Source organism: Coenobita brevimanus, chromosome 60, assembly GCF_032717465.1.
Source record: "Coenobita brevimanus isolate Jiangsu-jjx chromosome 60, ASM3271746v2, whole genome shotgun sequence".
Lineage (NCBI taxonomy): Eukaryota > Metazoa > Arthropoda > Malacostraca > Decapoda > Coenobitidae > Coenobita > Coenobita brevimanus.
In genome coordinates, this window is record NC_137013.1 from 29,036,752 (window position 1) to 29,056,807 (window position 20,056).

The following is a 20,056-nucleotide window of genomic DNA, read 5'->3' on the forward strand; positions in this document are numbered from 1 at the left end:
TCAAGTCTATTGGAAGAGAGTGCGATATTTGCAAAAAATAATGATATGAGTGGGTAGGGTAATCTTCAAAGATTATTATGTACAAGTCCTATTAAACTAACTTGAATATGTGTGGGTGAAAAAAATTTATGAATCAAGTGGAAAAGAACTGGCATTTTTTAACCCTACAAAACTTTGTTCACACAGAACAAAATTTTCAGTTGTAAGAACGTGATTAGTACGAGTATGTGTGGAAAAATGTTGTAAGTACTGGGCAGTAAACTATTAGCAAGAGAGAGTAAGAAGAGAGTGGATGAGGAATTTGGAAGGAATTTGAGTGTAAAGTGGAGGGACTGTAAGAAAATGTTCTGGAATGAGGTGAAGAGAGTAAGACAGGGTGGAAGTGAGGTTAGCAGGGGAGTGAAAGATAAAAATGGTAGATTACTAGTGGAGAAGGGAGAAAAAGTGAGCAGATGGAGAGAACACTTTAAGGAATTGTTGAACATAGAGGATGGAAGTAATGCGAGTATACGTGGCTGGGGAATGGCTGGGAGAAGGAGGGAGGTGAGAAGACAGGAAGAAATCAGAAGGATAGAAGTTGTGGAAGCAATGAAGAAGGTTAAATTGGGGAAAGCCCCAGGTATTGATGGAGTGTGTGGTGAAATGCTGAAGCATGGGGGAGAGATAGTAGTAGAATGGATGTGGAAGATGCGCAGATTGGCCTGGGAGGAAGGTAGAGTCCAGGAGGATTGGAAGTCAGGTATAATTATTCCCTTGTACAAAGGAAAGGGGGAAAAAGAAGTGTGTGGTAATCATACGGGCATTTGTCTTCTTAGTATAATAGGAAAAGTGTATGGTAGGATACTTATTGACAGAGTTAGAGAAAGAACAAAGGAAGTAGTTGGAGAAGAGCAGGGAGGCTTTAGGAAGGGAAGAGGGTGTGTAGATCAGATATTCATTCTTAGATCATTAGTGGAAAAGTGTCTAGAGAAGAGAAAGAAGTTGTATGTGGCTTTCATGGATTTGGAGAAAGCCTATGACAGGGTGGATAGACTAGGATTGTGGAAAGTATTAAGAATATATGGAGTAGATGGAAAGTTGTTGAATGCTGTGAAGAGTATGTATGATGGTGCTAAGGCTGCAGTGTGTGTGGATGGTGAACTAAGTGAATTTTTCTCTTTGAAAGTTGGGTTGAAACAGGCATGTGTCATGTCTCCATGGTTGTTCAGTCTGTTCATGGATGGGGTAATAAAAGAGGTACAAGGTAGGGTAGTGGATGTTGGAGTGGCCCTGGTGAGAGAGGATAGTGTTTGGAAACTCCCTGTACTGTTGTTTGCAGATGATACTGTGTTGTTTAGTGAAGACGAAGGGGAGCTGCAAGGCTTGGTGGATGAGTTTGGGAGAGTGTGTAAGAAACGGAATTTAAAGGTGAATGTAGGGAAGAGTAAAGTGATGGTCTTTGAGAGAGGTGAAGTCAGTGAATGTACAGCGAGGTTGGATGGTGAGGAATTGGAAAATGTGAGTACGTTTAAGTACTTGGGTAGTGTGATGAGTAAGGATGGAGGTTTGGAGGGTGAAGTGCTTGAAAGGGTACAGCAGGGAAGAAAGGTTGCTGGTTCTTTGAAAGCAATGTTAAGAAACATGGAAGTGAGCATGGAAGTGAAAAAGTTACTCCATGACAGTATTGTGATACCAACTCTAATATATGGAAGTGAAGCTTGGACGTTGTTGGAAGGACACAAGTCAAGAGTGAGAGCAGTGGAAATGAGTTATGTAAGAGGAACCTGTGGAGTCACATGGAGAGACAGGCTGACGAATGAGGATATAAAGGAGTGTTGTGTGGATGTGGATGTGGATGTGATAGGAAGTGTTATGAGGAAGACACTGAGGTGGTTTGGTCATGTGGAGAGGATGGGGGGTGAAAGACTGATGAAGAGAGTGTATGTGAGTGAGATGAAGGGAGGAAGAGCTCGGGGAGGCCGAGGATGAGATGGAGGGATGGGGTGGAGAGGTATATGAGAGAGGGGGGTGTGAGTTGGGAGCAGGGCAGTGAAATGGCGAGGGACAGGACGACGTGGAGGCGATTTGTTTGTGGCCACCCCAAACGGGATTGAGGCATCTGGCAATAGATAGATAGATAGAATATTGCTCTGACTGTTTTAATGAATATTTCTTTATTTTACAGAATAAATTCCTAAATTCGGACAGACACATTACTGGAAAAATACAGACTATAGATGTTTGTGTGTGTGTGTGTGTGTGTGTGTGTGTGTGTGTGTGTGTGTGTGTGTGTGTGTGTCTTTGTGTGTCTGTTTGTATCTGTGTGTGTGTTTTACAAGCACAGGCCTATTAGGAAAGTGTGTGTGTGTGTGTGTGTGTGTGTGTGTGTATTTACCTATCTGTATTTACCTATTTGTAGTACACAGGAATTGAGCAATGCTCGTGTTGTCCTGTCTCCATATCCACATTTATCAAGTCTACCTTTACACACACGAATGTTTTTCTCATGCATCACCTCTTTGTCTAAGTCGTTCCAAATATTTAAGTATTTACCTAATATACCTAATTGTGATATACACGGAATGTATTATGCTCGTGGGTTTCCGTCGCTGTTTCTCAATAAGTCGAATTTAATTTTAAACTCGTTTAAGTTTTTAGACTGGACGATCTCTTTGTCCAGGCTATTCCATAAGTCTATACTTCTGTAAGGAAAGCTATATTTCTTGATATCCTTCAATTAGCTTGACTTTTTCATTTCATTCCATGTCCTCTTGTTGCTCTCTTATCCCATACAAACAGATCTTCTTTGTCAATTTTATCTACTCCCACCATGGTCCTGAACACCGCAATCATGTCTCCCCTCTTTCTCCTTTCCTCTAACGAAGGCAAATCCAGTTTTTCCAGCCTCTCTCTGTATGACAGGTCTGTCAGACTGGGGACCATCTTGGTTGCTGTTCTTTGTATTCTCTCAATCTTATTATAAATGCTACTCTTATGTTAGTCAAGAGGTTATAAGTCTCTCCAACTATCTTGTTAATGTGCTTTTCTGGTGACAAACTATCTTGGACCAGCACTTCCAAATCTTTCTCTTCTCTCCTTTTTGTGATTAATTCATTACCCAAAAAATAATTCAGTGATGATCTCCTGGTACTTTTACCCATTTCCAATATTTTACATTTCTTTACATTAAGTTTCATTTCCCACGTCCGGCTCCAATTGTATATCCTATCCAAATCCTCCTGCAGTATTTTACAATTCTCCTCAACCTCTATCTTCCTCAAGATCTTTACATCATCAGCAAACAGACTTGCATAACTGTTCACTCCATCTACCATACCATTTACGTAAATCAGGAACATTACTGGCGCCAACACTGAGCCTTGAGGGACTCCACTTGTTACTTCCCTCCATCCAGACATCTTTTCATTTATTACTGTCCTCATTTGTCTGTCTCTCAAAAAGTCTCTCATCCATTCCAGAAGTTTCCCCTTTAGTCCTCCTATATATTCTAGTTTCCACATTAGTCTCTTATGAGGTACCTTGTCAAAGGCCTTCTCTAAGTCTAAGTACACACAATCCACCCAACCATCTCTCTCCTGTACCACATCAATCGCTCTTGAGTAAAAGCTCAACAAGTTAGAAACACATGACCTTCCACTTCTGAATCCAAACTGACATTCAGCCAAAATATTCATCTCTTCCAGATATTTTATCCATCTGTCTTTCAGGATTCTCTCACACAATTTTGCCACCATGCTGGTTAGAGACACTGGTCTATAATTCAGGGGTTCTTCCCTGTTTTCTCCCTTGTAAATTGGTACCACATTTGCCCTCTTCCATTCTTTTGGCACTTTCCCCTCTTCCAGTGAGCATACAATTAAGCTGTGAATTTTATCCGCCAGTTGTTCTCTGCATATTTTCAGTACCCAATTAGAAATTCCATCAGGTCCTGGGGCTTTCCTTACATCTTGAGTTTCCAGTAATTTATACACTTCCTGTACCTCCACTTTTATATCTTTCATCACCGGAACATTTCTAATCACTCCCTCCCCTTCCACAAGCTCCTTTTCTTTAGTGAAAACTGACTGGAAACGTTTGTTCATTATTTCTGCTTGCATTGCCGCATCCTTAAAGACCTCTCCTTCTACTTTCAGCTTGGTGATTCCTTCCTTTTGTTTCAGTTTGCCATTAACAAATCTCTAAAACAGTTTGGGTTCATCCTTGCATTTGTCAATTATACCTTTCTCAAAATTCCTTTCTTCTTCTCTACGTATTCTTGTGTATTCATTTCTTGTTCTTTTATATTCTTCCTTTGTTCTGTCGTTACCTCTCTTTTTCCAATTGTTCCACGCCTTATCTCTCTCTTTTTTTGCTATCATACACCTTCTATTAAACCACTCCTTTTTCCTATTTTCTTTCCCTCTTACTCTTGGTACAAATTTTTCCACTCCCAAATTATAGAGGTCTAGAAAGATATCCCACTTCCTCTGTATCTCTCTTGTTTCTCTGAATTTTCTCCAATCCGCATTTTCAAAAAAGTTTCTCAATCCTGTAAAATTTGCTTTCCCAAAGTTGTATCTTCCCTGTCTATGAAGCTCGTCTCTTGGCTCGACGTTTCCTATTATCATCTAGAACTCAATGACCACATGATCACTTTTTCCCAAAGGACAGAGATATTCCAATGATTCTATTACATCGGGTTCTTTGGTGAACAGTAAATCTAACCTTGCTGGTGTGTCCCCACCTCGAAACCGTGTCTCTTCTTTGACCCATTGCGTCATCACATTATTCATTATTATATTTAATAACATAGTGCCCCACTAATCCTCGCCGCCTCCCGAGTACCATTCCTCCCAGTTCACCTCTTTACAATTAAAGTCACCCACCAAAATTATATTATTGCTTTTCTCAATTATTTTTTGCAAGTAGCTAGCCATATCTGACAACATCTCATGGTATTCGTCATCTTTCCATGCTCTCGTCTTTGGGGGAACGTACACTACCGCCATGTCTCTCTTAACATTCTCTCCAGTTTCTAATTTCATATATATCACTTCAGCCCTACCTTCTCCCATTTCCACAGTATCTACATTTATGTTGTTCTTCACTGCTATCATCACTCCTCTTCCCTTTTTTTCTTTTCTGTCTTTTCTCCACAGTTTGTATTTACCATCTCCCAAATGAACATCAATATCTTCTCTTAATTTGGTGTCTACAAAGCACATGACATCAGGTTCGTGTTGTCTCAAAAAATTATTAATTTCGATCCTTGTCGATGTGAAACCATCAACATTAGTATATATCACCTTCAAATTATTTTTGACATTATTAATACCCTCTTCTCTCCTACTCTCTGTCCGTACCACTTCCTCAACTTCTGATCTTTCACAACCATCCCCCTTAGTTTCCTTCACTTCTATTTCCTTAAATACCATTTCCTTACTTTCATATCCAATACTCTCCAAAAAAAAGTATTACATTCTTCCTGTGTGTGTATGTGTGTGTGTGTTTTACAAGCACAGGCCTATTAGGAAAGTGTGTGTGTGTGTGTGTGTGTGTGTGTGTGTGTGTGTGTGTTTTACAAGCACAGGCCTATTAGGAAAGTGTGTGTGTGTGTGTGTGTGTTTGTGTGTGTGTGTTTGTGTTTGTCTATGTATGTGTGTGTGTGTATAAGACCAAAGTGTGTAGCTTGTTAATACATTCCATGGTGCCTTCATAACATGGCTGTGTGTGCGTGTTAGTAGGAATGTGGGTGTCATTAGAACGAGGAAGAAGTGTTTAATATTAACTTATGTCAGTATGCATTTGTTGAGTCAGTGAGGTAGGTACTTGGTAATTAAGCGAAGTTTTGTTTAGGAATAAGAGGCCAGTTCCTCTTACAGTTTGGGGTATATGCAATGCATTTTTATATAATTTTTTCGTCTGAAAAAGTTTCTGCATAGTTCTTAGTTATATTTATGGCCAGAATAACTCATTACAATGTGATATGATGCATCTTAATGTGATCTCAATTTATGAGGTCAAAAAATATATTTTTTTGGATATTTCTTTTTTTGTATGAATAACCAGTGCCCTATATTTTTTTTTTACATTTTTAAAAAACTTCTAAAGTGTTCGATGTTTGGACAATGTGTCCAGAGATGGGTGCTATTAACCATTCTCATGTTTAAAGGGCAAATACATAGATGTCCAAAGTTTGGAAGAGCTCTCCGAAGTTAGGAAATTTGTTGCTAACTTCGAACACTTGAAAATGAAAAAAGTACACACTTTTTTTTTTTTTTTTTTTTTTTTTTTTTTTTTTTTTCCAGAACGGAGGAAGGAAAAACAAATGGAGAAAAAAAATAATCCATACACCAGATTACTGGTGTCCTCTGTTCATAAAATATCTGTAACAGTTAGACTTGAACAGTTGTAGGTTGAAATTTGGAGGAAAACAACTCTGGGGAAGCGAGTTCCAGAGAGATGCAGTTCGGGGAATGAAAGAATTCTGATAGGCAGAAGTTCTGCAATATGGTTGAGTGACATTCCAGTCATGAGCGCTACCAGATGCCCGTGTAGCACGAGGGAAGGCATGGAGAGGTGGCACCATGGACGCAACTTCGTGTGAGCATTTGCCAAAAAAATATCTGTAAAATAATGCAAGGGAGGCAACATTCTTTCTTACTTGCAGGGGAGGTAGTTTATATGTAATGGCAGGGTTGTTAATGATTCTAACAGCTTTATTCTGAATTTTGTCTAGTTGTCTTAATGCAACCTCTCCACAACCATTCCACAAGGGTGAGCAGTATTCAAGCTGAGAGCGCACATGACTCTTTTAAATTATAGCTAACTGCTCATCGGCGAAGAAGTTACGGACTCTGTACAATAATCCAAGTTTCTTTGAGGCGGTTTTAGCAAGTGATCTGACATGAGAGGTCCAGCTGAGGGCACTGTTAAGTGAGACACCAAGAATTTCAATACTTTTGGAGATGGGAATATTAGTAGCACTGAAGGTAATGTACGAATCTGGCAATATCTGTCTATTAGTAAACTGTATATATTTAGTTTTACTAGCATTAAAAGAGACAAGGTTGTTTTGTCCCCATTCACTGATTGTAGATAGATCTTGATTTATGGAGATGGCTGTATTGAGTTGAGAGGTAGAGATATTAGACTTTGTAAATGGATGTCTGAGTGTGAATGAACTATGTAGTGTTGAGTCATCTGCATATGAGTGAATGGGATTGTGAGTGACAGATAAGAGATCATTAATATGAACCAGAAATAGGGTTGGCGCCAGAACTGATCCCTGCCACACGCCGGCGTTAATTGAGTGGAAATTCGAATATACATCATCTACTTTTACTCTTATTTTCCTGTCACTAAGATAAGAAGAAATCAAAGGAACAAAAGACGTTAGTCCATAGCAAGGGAGTTTGGACAGCAGGGAACAGTGCTATACTCTGTCGAAAGCTTTAGAGATATCAAGAGCTACTGCATGAGTTTCTCCAAAAAGTCAGTTGATTGATGGATGGTATGAGTTAAGAGATTGAGTATGTCAATGGTGGATCTTTCGTGGCGAAAACCGTATTGTCTATCATTAATTAAGTTGTTGGATTCAAGATGTTTAACAATATGCTTATTAATTAAAGTTTCAAATACCTTACCAAGAGAAGATGTGATAGCTGTTGGTCTGTAATTGGAGGGGTCAGACAAACTTCCTTTCTTCGGAACTGGGTGGATATTGGCTTCTTTCCATGAATTTGGGAATAAAGAAGTACGTATGCATAGTCTGAATAATTTAGCTAAGACAGAGGCAAGTTCAGGGGAACACTTTTTCAAAACAATTGGCAGAATTCCATCTGGACCTGGAGCTTTGTTGGTAGGTAAATTGTCTAGGATGGATTTTACAAATCTTGTCTGTATTTTAAGTGGAGCAATTTCGTGAGAATCAAGTTCCAAGTACTGAGACATTCTGACTGGTATCATCTATGGTAGAGTTTCTTGCAAAGGTACTAGCAAAGATATCTGCTTTCCCACGTGGGTCATTTGTAATATTGCCATCTGAAGATTTTAGTGGGGGAATGGAAGATGACTTGTTAAAGTTATTATTGAAAGAATTAAGAGTTGACCAGAATATTCTATTGTCATTAGGGTTGTTAAGTAGTTTTGATGCTTGCTTTTGAAGAAAGTTTGATTTAGATAGATTTAATACAGCTTTTGCATGATTTCTAGCAATTTTAAATTGGGAGAGTGATTCAGGTGTTTTTTATTTTAAGTAAGAGTTATATGCTAATGACATTTGGGCTGTTGCTCTGGCACAATTGCCATCAAACCATTTTGGAGAGTTTGATCTTTTAGTGAATTGTTGACTTGGTATGATTAAATCCATACCAGCTAGTATTAAGTCACAAATGTGGGACTGGGTAGAATTGGGATCACTAGAGAAGAAAGACTGCCATGGAACATCAGCAAGATAATTTCTAAATCCATCCCAGTCTGCCCTGTCAAAGTGCCATCGGGTCGCCCTGACAGGTTCGGAATGGGGAGGTGTAGGAGGGTTAACTAATGAGGCTTTGATGAGATTGTGGTCAGAGGATCCAAGTGGTGACAGTACCTCTATTCTGTATTGATCTGGATTATTTGTCAAGAATAAATCCAAGAGATGGGCATTATGGTCAGGATTATTAGGTATTCTGGTTGGTTGCTTTACCAACTGGGTGAGATTAAACGATTCCGCAAACAGCTCGCATTCTAGACCAGCGTCGTCAGTCTGGGCAAAATGCAATAACCATTCAACATTGTGTATGTTAAAATCACCCAAAATGGTAATTTCATTGCCAAGGGCAAGGTCAAGGTTACTCAACTGAGTGGATATGGAATCAAATACACTGGGTTCCGAAGAAGCATTGGGGAAACGATAAACTACACAGATATATTTGGTAATGTTTTGGCAATTTAATTTATATAATGAGTAATCAAAACTGGATGAAGTGAAGTTTAAAATAGTATCAACTGCATATTGGGATTTGATATAACAACAGGTGCCGCCCTTGTTTCGAAAGTTTGTAAGGAGATGGTAACCGGGAAAACAAAATGGAGATATATCGGTAGAGGGTGAGATTTGTGGTTCTGTGAGGAAAAGGGCCAAAGGGGATATGGACTGAAGGAAAAAATGAACTGAGTTTAAATTTGTGGTAAGGCCGCGGATGTTGGTAAAGAATAAGGCCGCACCGTCACCTCTTCGCCGACGAGCATTCCCGGAAATAGCAACAGTTGCTGTTGGCACAGTCGCTTGATAGCGACCGGGAGGACCCTGTGCCTCCAGCCCTACCCTGATGGTGGTGGCAATCCGAGATACCACCTCATTTGATTGTGAGATTGCAGCGGCCATTACTAAAGATGTGAATAGAAGGTGTGATATGTTATGCGCATGTAGTGTGGTGTAGACAGTTGAAGGTAGAGGTATCATGAGAGCATGCTGGCCTACTCTCTGTGTAAATGAATGCACTGAAAATGTTCAGAAAAGGGAAATGGTCAGGATCAAGTCCTGGGGGCTGGTGAAACGGGAGCTCCAGCTCTCCCTGTCACCAGCTTGCCATCAACCTCGGGAGTACTGCCCTGTTCGACTGGTGCTACAGTGGCTAATTTTATTTATTATATGGAGGTACTGTCCCTGGCTACCACATGACACCAATAGGGATAAAATTGCACCATTTTACACAGAGTTATTCATTAAAACATAAAAAAAATATCCGAAGTTAGGGTGTTTTATGGTACGGTAGGAGACTTATTGACAGAGTTAGGGAAAAAACAGAGGAATTAGTTGGAGAAGAACAGGGAGGCTTTAGGAAGGGAAGAGGGTGTGTAGATCAGATATTCATTCTTAGATCTTTAGTGGAAAAGTTTCTAGAGAAGGGGAAGAAGTTGTATGCGGCCTTCATGGATTTGGAGAAAGCATATGACAGGGTGGATAGACAAGGATTGTGGAAAGTATTGAAAATATATGTAGTAAATGGGAAGTTGTTGAATGCTGTGAAGAGTATGTATGAGGGTGCTAAGGCTGCAGTGCGTGTGGATAGTGAACTGAGTGAGTTTTTCTATTTGAAGGTTGGGTTGAAACAGGGATGTGTCATGTCTCCATGGTTGTTCAATCTGTACATGGATGGGGTTATAAAAGAGATACAAGGTAGGGCAGTGGGTGTTGGAGTGGCCCTAATGAGAGAGGGCAGTGTTTGAAAACTCCCTGTACTGTTGTTTGCAGATAATACTGTGTTGTTAAGTGAAGACGAAGGGGAGCTGCAATGCTTAGTGGATGAGTTTGGGAGAGTGTGTAAGAAATGGAATTTAAAGGTGAATGTAGGGAAGAGTAAAGTGATGGTCTTTGAGAGAGGTGAAGTCAGTGAATGTACAGTGAGGTTTGATGAGGAAATGGAAAATGTGCGTACGTTTAAGTACTTGGGTAGTGTGATGAGTAAGGATGGAAGTTTGGAGGGTGAAGTGCTTGAAAGGGTACAGCAAGAAAGAAAGGTTGCTGGTTCCTTGAAGGCAGTGATAAGAAACAAGGAAGTGAGCATGGAAGTGAAAAAGTTATTACATGACATTATTGTGATACCATCTCTGACGTATTGAAGTGAAGCTTGGATGTTGTTGGAGTGACGCAAGTGAAGAGTGAGAGCAGTGGAAATGAGCTATTTGAGAGGAGCCTGTGGAGTCACATGGAGAGACAGAGTGGCAAATGGGGATATGCAGGAGCATTGTGGTATGGATGTGGATGTGATAGGAAGTGTTAGGAGAAACACATTGAGGTTGTTTGGCCATGTGGAGAGGATGGAGAGTGAGAGACTGACAAGGAGAGAGTATGTGAGTGAGGTGGAGGGGGAGAGAGGGAGGGGGAGGCCAAGGATGAGATGGAGGGATGGAGTGAAGATGTATATGAGAGAGGGGTGTGTGAATTGGGAGCAGGGCAGTGAAATGGCGTGGGACAGGGTGACGTGAGGCGATTTGTTTGTGGCCACCCCGTATAAGGGATTAAGGCGTCTGGCAACAGATAGATAGATAGAGTGTACATATTCATTCATTCATTCGTCATCCAATCCTACGTTCCTCCATGAGGACTCCTACGCTCCATGAGGAGCGTAGGAGCCCGGGACTAGGCAAGAGTGATCAGCCCTACTCATCCGTGAGTGGCATTACGTGAGCAGTAAACCCCATCCACCCCTTGGATGTAAATCTTCACTGGCTCAATCTGACTGGAGTGCCGTAATTACCCACTAAACCACCAGGCACCAAAATTTGGTTATATGGTTACCACCCAGCATAGTAAATGGTTTCCTGGTGTATAGGAAACCGTTTGGCTTGTCACTCAGTATTGAGTCACCCACAGGCAGAAGGAAGAGGAAAGAATGAAGGAAAAAAAAATACAGAAGTGGGAGTGTAAAGTCACCCGTAGGCAGAAGGACAAGGAAAGAATGAAGAAAAGAAAGACAGAAAAGGATGGAAGGAAAGAAGGATGGAGGAAAGGAAAGGGCAGACACCCAAGAGCGGCACAGTGAGTGGATGGTGAGTGCCCCCACCTACGTATTTCTTATGTTTCCAAAAGTCCCTCCCAATAGTTAAAAAAAAACAATAGTCCAAAAGACCCCTCAGTCCCCTACAATTTGGATAATGGGACGTTTACTGTACTTGGGGTTTTATTCTCTTGGGATTTATCTGGAAAAGATCATATTACCACTGTTGTAAAATCTGCTTCCAAGAGATTATGTGTGCTAAGCCAACTCTGTGCCTTCTTTACCCCTGCATAGTTGTTAACTTTATACACAGATTTTATTTGCCACTATGTAGGGTACAACTCACGTGTGGGGAGGCTCCCCACATACAGCTCTTCTCATGGAGGTGGAGTCAAATGCTTTTCGTCTTATTCATTGCCCTCCTCTTACTGGCTCCTTTCAATCTCTGTCACTTTGTCACACTGTTGCATCTTTATCTATTTTCTATCACTGCTTCAATGGTCATAGCTCCTCTGAACTGCCTGCTTGCATCCATCCACCACTACACCGGACACATAGCACCCGTCTAGCAAGACTCTCTCATCCCTTTCTTGTCCAACTCTTTAATGCAAGGGTGAGTTGACCGTTACTCCCAGTTCTTCATGAATGCAACGGGTCAGTTCTGGAACTGTATCCTTCTGTCTGTATTTCCTGCTGCCTATGATCTCCAGTCTTTCAAATGTGATGTGTCCAGGCATCTCAAATTTAACGGATCTTGAATTTGGCTCTCTGTTATCTTGTTTTTGTTTTTTCTTGGTGGGAAGAATTCCCCTACCATTTGAATTACAGAACATTTACCGTACTTGGGGTTTTATTCTCTTGGAATTTATCTGGAAAAGATCATATTGCCACTCTTGTAAAATCTGCTTCCAAGAGATTATGTGTGCTAAGCCAACTCCGTGCCTTCTTTACCCCTGCATAGTTGTTGACTTTATATACGGATTTTTTTTGCCCCCTATGTACAGTAGGGTGCAACTCACATGTGGGGAAGCTCCCCACATACAGCTGTTCTCAACGAGGTGGAGTCAAATGCTTTTCGTCTCATTCATTGCCCTTCTCTTACTGGCTTCTTTCAATTTCTGTCACTTTGTCACACTGTTGCATCTTTATCTATTTTCTTTCACTTCTTCATTAGTCATAGCTCCTCTGAACTGCCTGCTTGCATCCATCCACCACTACACCGGACACATAGCACCCGTCTGGCAAGAATCTCTCATCCCTTTCTTGTCCAACGCTTTAACCCCTAAACCGCGGGGTTGTTTTTGCCTGACTTGCGTGTCTCGCGGGCAGATTCGTGCTCCGACAGACTCTCTAAAAATATTTGCCAAAAATCAGTTATTAGTCCTAGAGTATTATAATTACATATGCATATGGCACATACCTTCATCTTTCTCCTGGGATGTTTGTTGAGCCTTCATCGAGTACCGTAGGACTTGTGAAGACCTCTGAAGTTGGGTAACAAAGTTTCCACCTTACATTTCCCGACAACCCATAATATGATTACCACAGCCTGATATTATCACTAGAAACACTATTCTATGATTCTCAAATAGTTTGGAATCCATATTAGAAAAAAAAAAAGCACTGTGAAAGCAATGAAAATTACGAGCGCGTATGACCTTCCCACTTGCAATCATTCGCCGCTGGTGTTCTGTCATTTATTATTTATAAAAACACCTACACTTTATATTTCTATTACTATATAACACTTATATATATCGACAGTCTTTATTGATAAGTTTCCTTCAGTAATAGTAGTTTATTGTCACTGTAAGTATTTAATTTCTCTTTCAGTAAAATACGTAGCATTCACTTTCTCATCCTGTATACTAGCGTTGAGAGTGAATCTGTCACTTTCATTTTCAGTATCATAACTCATAGTATTCATACATGCTAGAGTGAAACTCTCACTTTCATTACTCTTAGTATATATATATATACTCATTCGTATACAGTATTACTACTCATTTACATTTCTATTTACATTCTTTATTTTATTTACATTATTTACATTTCTGTTTTATTTACACTGTTATGCAGTCACTTGCAGTAACTTATAAAACTATTTTCCACTGTTCACATATATTTACAGTCATTGCTTTCACTTGCTGTTTACTCATTTTTTACATTTCCACTTGCACTGTTTTACTCACCAGATAGATCGTAGTCACTGTCTATCATTTTCATTGACAAATTAGCCAGTTCACGTTCCACAGCAGTCACTTAGCCCTTTACCTCTTTCCACATGAGGTTTAGTAGGGGGTAGAGGTCACAGGGCCCTTTGCATGGGGCTAAAAAGTGGCGGAATTGGACAGGCGCGAATCCGACGTGCTTTCACCTTGAAAGACGACAGTACACAATACAATGTGGTGGCCTTCCTAGGGGGAGTGCAATGCTGCCAATGTCAGCGGGGTGACAGCTGCTAATAAATACGCTATGAAATGATTGGCAGGAAATCTAGACAATACATAATAAATTAGGTTGTTCCAGGTGAATGTAAATATCACTTAGGCTTCTCCCTTCCTTTCTTATAAATATTTTTATTACGAGAATAGATTATAGGGCATATTTCAAGGGGAAATAAACAGCGAAAATTAGCAAACGAGTGCACGTGAGGTGTTGTCAGGTGATAAGTAGCCAATTCCAGGTGTATGGCACTATCACTTACCTTATTTCTTTCTTGTATATATTATTTGATATAAGAATAGGGCATATGGCTTATTTCAATGGATGAAATCAGTAGAAAATTCCAGGGAAGATTTACTTAGCATAGCACGGCCGGGCAGGCGAGAGGAGAGGGTAATGGAGGGGAGGTAGGGAGGGGAGTCAAGAACAGGGAGAAATGGCTAAATTGTCAACAATGGATGGGAGTACAGATGAGATTAGGAGTGCTGACTAGTGTTGGACATTGGCAGTACTGATAGATGATACAAGCCACCACTTGAAAGCCCGGGCGAATTCAAAATAACACGGAATCACAAAAGTGACACCCCGCGGTATGATCCCTTGCTCCCAAGCGTCACGAAAGTGATGCCCCGCGGTTAAGGGGTTAATGCAAGGGTGAGTTAACCGTTACTTCCAGTCCTTCATGTATGCAACGGCTCAGTTCTGGAACTGTATCCCTCTGTCTGTATTTCCTGCTGCCTATGATCTCCAGTCTTTCAAAAGCGATGTGTCCAGGCATCTCGAATTGAACGGATCTTGAATTTGGCTCTCTGTTATCTTGTTTTTGTTTTTTCTTGGTGGGAAGAATTTCTGGGCTCCTGGCCTTTGGTAGCTTCTTAAAAAAAAAAAAAAGAAAAAGAAAGAAAAAAATCGATAAGCTTTCTGTATTCAACATATGAGACATATCGTATTGAAGGGGATAAATGAAAGCTATATCTAGACTTTCCAGTTCAAAATGTCTTTAAAGCTTGCCTAGATGTAGCTGAATGAGTTGAAAATGTGTCTTTTTATATATATATATCAGAATTTTTTGGTTGTGATGATGGTAATAATTTATTGCATAGGATGTAGATGTAGTGATTAGTGTGGTGTTGGTGTAAGTTTCATGTGTATGCTAGAACTGTATGATGATGATGATGATGATAATGTAACTCTTATGTGTATGTCAGAACTTGATGATAATGATGATGATGATAAATGTAACTTTTATGTATGTGTCAGAACTTGATGGTGATGATGATAATGTAGCTTTTATATGTTTGTCTGACCTGGATAATGATCATGATAGTGATGTAACTTTTATGTGCATGTCAGAAGTTTATGATGGTAATGATGGTGATTATTTATTACAGGGTGGAGGTGTAGTGATTGGTGGAGACACTGGTGGAGGAGAGGGTGGTGGAGCAGGAGGGCCAGTGGAGGCAGAGGATGGGCCAGGAGAGGGGCTAGGGAATCCTGTGGTGGGTGGGGGTGGAGGTGGGGGTGGTGGTGGGGGTGGGGCAGGGCCAGGGGCGGGGGGCGGCCCAGGGGATGCACTAGCAGGAGGACTTGGAGCAGCACATCAGGCATTACTACAGCGGGATGGACCGACAGGTATGGCCAGAGTTCAATACCTATAACCTTTGCATAAAGCAGTACATGTACGAGATGAAGTTTTGTAATGCGTATGTTATAGATTTAGTTTTACACAATACAGGGATTGCTTTATAATCTTAGCTGAACCATTATGAACCTTCTGCTCTTCTTGTAATACTTTTTTTTTTTTTTACCTCTTCTTCTTCAAGTTTATTTTCTACTGCATTTGAATTCTCAGATAGTCCTCCTTGTATGTCAGGGCTTTGTTCCAAAATATCACAGCTACTATCCATACAGCTGGTAGTGTAAAGTGGGAGAAACTGACATCAGTTTTATAGGGAGCGAATTTTTAGTAATTTGCTGCTGATTGAATCCTTTCAGTCTCATGTCTTTTTTTCTTTTTTTTTCCAAAGATGATTAAGTTTAAGAAGGTCCACTAATTGGAAAGGGGTCGATCAAAGAAGGCTCTATCTAATCTCTTCATTTGAAAAACTCTAAAGCGAATTTTTAGTAATTTGCTGCTGATTGAATCCTTTCAGTCTCATGTCTTTTTTTTTTTTTTTTTCCAAAGATGATTAAGTTTAAGAAGGTCCACTAATTGGAAAGGGGTCGGTCAAAGAAGGCTCTATCTAATCTTTTCATTTGAAAAACTCTAAATTGAATTATTTTTTCTGGTGGTAGCAAGAATTAAAAAAATGATGTCATTGGAATGAAGGGGTTTATAGCAAGAAAAGAAAATTAAAATGGGTTAATTATAGTGAGGACTTACTGTATTAAGTGCTGTTATCTGTGCACAGGGTTCCAGGCTTATGTGCGTCCAAGGTGGTTTGGAGTGCGTATCCTTGGTCTGGTGGTGATGATGTGCCTCAGTCTTACGGCTGCATCCATCCTGTGCCTCACCTTACCTGTTCTAGTTGGCCGCCAGTGCATGTACCTTGCTCTTGGGGACACTAAGGTATGACATTGTGCCACATTGATGAAACTACTCAAAAGTTTTTTTTATTTCAATGATATGCAGTATTTAGCCTCATTTGAAAATGTTTAGCCCATAGTGCTTATGAGTGCATTATTTTGGTGGATTTCAGTTTTCCTTCTTGTTTCAGATGATATATTTCTGTAATTATCTTATTAAGAGACACTGCTTTTGTACCATTTCATCCAGGTTAATGGTCATGTAGTTGAGTGCCATTGTCAGAATGATACCCAACCATGTGTGTGTAAGCTTGATCCTGAGAGGTGACAGGTGGTGTATTAGTCATGTAATATAGGAATGGAAGAGACTGGTTCTCTCTCTTTAACCCCTTTAACATAAGTTTTTTGTTTTCCATGCCATCTCCATACAGTATTTTTCATCTCTGAAAGATCTTTTTTAACTGGAGTGGTTAGGGATGTTAGGGATACTCTTAGCTTTCAGTAACCCCTTCAGCAAGGAAAGGCATTGATAAGTTAAATATAACTTCAGGGGTATTAAAAAAAAAAAAAAAAAAAAAAAAAAAAAAAAAAAACATGATTGGAGTGATGGAGTTATATGTACTGGAATACAGTAATCTAACCCCCACACCTGGAAGGGAAGTGGCAATTAGTATTTTATGCATCCGTCAGGTGCATGAACTTTACACTGGTGCTTGTGGGCTGTACCTGTGCCTGCTTGGTATCCGCGGCATAACCCTCCTGGCTTCATGGGTGGTTCTCGGCTGGTCTCAGGTCATCCTTCGCCTCCACCAGTGGGGTGTTATGGTAAGCAATTGTTTTATTTTTATCACCACCATCATCATCATCATCATCATCTGGACCTCCTTTCCCACCCCAGGGCAGGATGAAGAGTGGCAGTGTCCAGACAACTTAAACATGCCCAATCCAATGGGCCACACTTCCATTCACTCACCATTCAAGCTCCTGGAATCCTGGCTCTATCCGATACGCCAAAAACACCTACAGTGGAATCTCAATTTTCGACAGTTTAGAATTCGATGAATCAAATTTCGATGCATTATGGAGTGGTCTGCCTACCTTACTTTTCGATGCAAAGTCACATATTTTGATGCTTTCTGGACCAGACTCCAACCAAAACAAGTAGATAATATTTTTGATGCGAACCAAAATGCTAGAAGTGAAGGAAAATTATAAGAAAAAGTATGAACCTAACCTAATATCGTATGTGACATGTGCTCTCAGGGCCAGACTCCAACCAAAACAAGCAAAGATAATATTTTTGATGTGAACCAAAATGCTAGAAGTGAAGGAAAATAATAAGAAAAAGTATGAGCCTAACCTAATATCATATGTGACATGTGTCAAGAAGAGAAAGAAAATCTATCAATCTATCGATCTATTGCCAGACGCCTCAATCCCGTTTGGGGTGGCCACAAACAAATCACCTCCAAGTCGCCCTGTCCCCCGCCATTTCACTGCCCTGCTCCCAACTCACACCCCCCTCTCTCATATACCTCTCCACCCCATCCCTCCATCTCATCCTCGGCCTCCCCTTCCCTCTTCCCCCCTCCACCTCACTCACATACACTCTCTTCGTCAGTCTTTCACCCTCCATCCTCTCCACATGGCCAAACCACCTCAGTGTATTCCTCATAACGCTTCCTATCACATCCACATCCACACCACAACACTCCTTTATATCCTCATTCGTCATCCTGTCTCCCCATGTGACTTCACAGACTCCTCATAAATAACTCAATTCCACTGCTCTCACTCTTGACTTGTGTCCTTCCAACAATGTCCAAGCTTCACTTCCATACGTTAGAGTTGGTATCACAATACAGTAACCCCTCCAATATCCGGATCAATAGGGCCATAGGCAGGTCCGGATAGTGGTCCTGTCCGGATATTGGGCCCCAGCTTATGGACTAGTACTTACGGACCCTAACTCTGAAAAACACCTATACAACTCCCTCTGGACATGCATAGCACCTTTTTAAGACCCAAATCACACCAATAAGGGACATAAAAGACTGAAATAAATGCAAAAGAACCATAAAATGAGGTTTTAGAGGTGAGTTTATAAAATATTAAACATTCTGGGTACTTACAAGTCCCTTGGTCTTGGACTGGTTTGAACCGCCAGTTTGCAGTCCACAGTTAATCCTCTGCACTCTAAATTCTAATTTCTTAACACTGCACAACACTGTAAATTCCTGTGTGTTCTAGTGGCAAGGTATTGCAGTTTATTCACTGTTTATTCACAAAAAACAAGCACCTGTGGCTTGCACTGTTATGAGTATCTGCTCTCCATCGGAGTTAAGCTGTGACTGTTGATGTTGGTGGGATAACAGAGTTGCCAGATCGCAACAGCCACATTACCAATCTCCTCAACTTTCATTGTCAAATATAACTTTTCATTACCAAATTCGTAAAGCTAGCATATATTCTTCACTAATTATATATACAAGTGGAAATACATGTAATCACTCTCCTTATAACTAACACCATGTTGATTATTTTCACACTATGTAGGGTAGCAGATTAATCAGAGAGAGCAAACAATCCACCATCTCCATCCTGTGTATCCTCATACATGTGAAAAATCCATTTGGTAATGCATTATTCTAATGCATTACCAAACGAATTTTTCATTACCAAATTGGCCCACACTTGGTAATGAAAAATACCAAATGGCAACCTGACAGGGGAGGGGGGAGGGGGAGGAAGGAAGGGGTGAAGGGACCATGGTGTAACAGCTGTTTGGCGCCAGGCGGGAATTTCAAATTATGGGAGGGAAAAAAAGTCAGATTTTTTTCGATTTTTTTGCAGTTTTTGGCCATTTTGGGAATATTGGATCCCAGGAGGATTATGTCCGGTTAGTGGGGATGTTCGGATATTGGGCGTTCGGATATTAGAGGGATTACTGTACTGTCATGTAGTAACTTTTTCACTTCCATGCTCACTTCCCTGTTTCTTATCACTTCTTTCAAAGAACCAGCAACCTTTCTTCCCTGCTGTACCCTTTCAAGCACTTCACCCTCCAAACCTCCATCCTTACTCATCACACTACCCAAGTACTTAAATGTAGTCACATTTTCCAATTCCTCACGATCCAACCTCGCTGTACATTTACTGACTTCACCTCTCTCAAAGACAACATCATTTATTCATACAGTATATGAAGCATACGATAATATGGTTCCGAGACAATTCACCGTCAAATCAATTCGCCCGTCAAAAATTCCCTGTCAGAGCATGGACAATTTCCCGTCAGGACAATTCGCACCCTGGACGATTCCCCGTCATTCTATAAATATACTTATTATTAAATAATCAGTACTATAATATCTCAAAGATATAACAAGAGAAATTGAAGGAAGAGAATCAATGGTAGAAATACTAAAACAAAATGAATTATAGGTGGAAGCAAATACTGTACAGTAGGCAGAATACTGAAACGAAGAGAAGTACGGTAATTATGAATATAAGGAGCAACATAGAAATGAACAATAGAGATTGAGAAAAAAAATAGTCATGTTGTTTAAGGACAAGAGCTCCTGGATGGGAGTAGGCATCAACAACAACAAGCCATG

At 40.4% G+C, this 20,056-nt stretch overlaps 1 protein-coding gene across 1 annotated transcript in view; it reads left to right on the forward strand.

The window, feature by feature from the left end:
- LOC145403343 (E3 ubiquitin-protein ligase MARCHF6) overlaps positions 1–20,056 on the forward strand; it is a 202,359-nt gene that overhangs the window by 146,355 nt on the left and 35,948 nt on the right. Inside the window, exons 13-16 of the mRNA XM_080275133.1 lie at positions 15,305–15,422; positions 15,462–15,545; positions 16,325–16,482; positions 17,130–17,264. Coding sequence (XP_080131259.1) covers positions 15,305–15,422; positions 15,462–15,545; positions 16,325–16,482; positions 17,130–17,264 — 495 coding nt within the window. The remainder of the gene's footprint in view (positions 1–15,304; positions 15,423–15,461; positions 15,546–16,324; positions 16,483–17,129; positions 17,265–20,056) is intronic.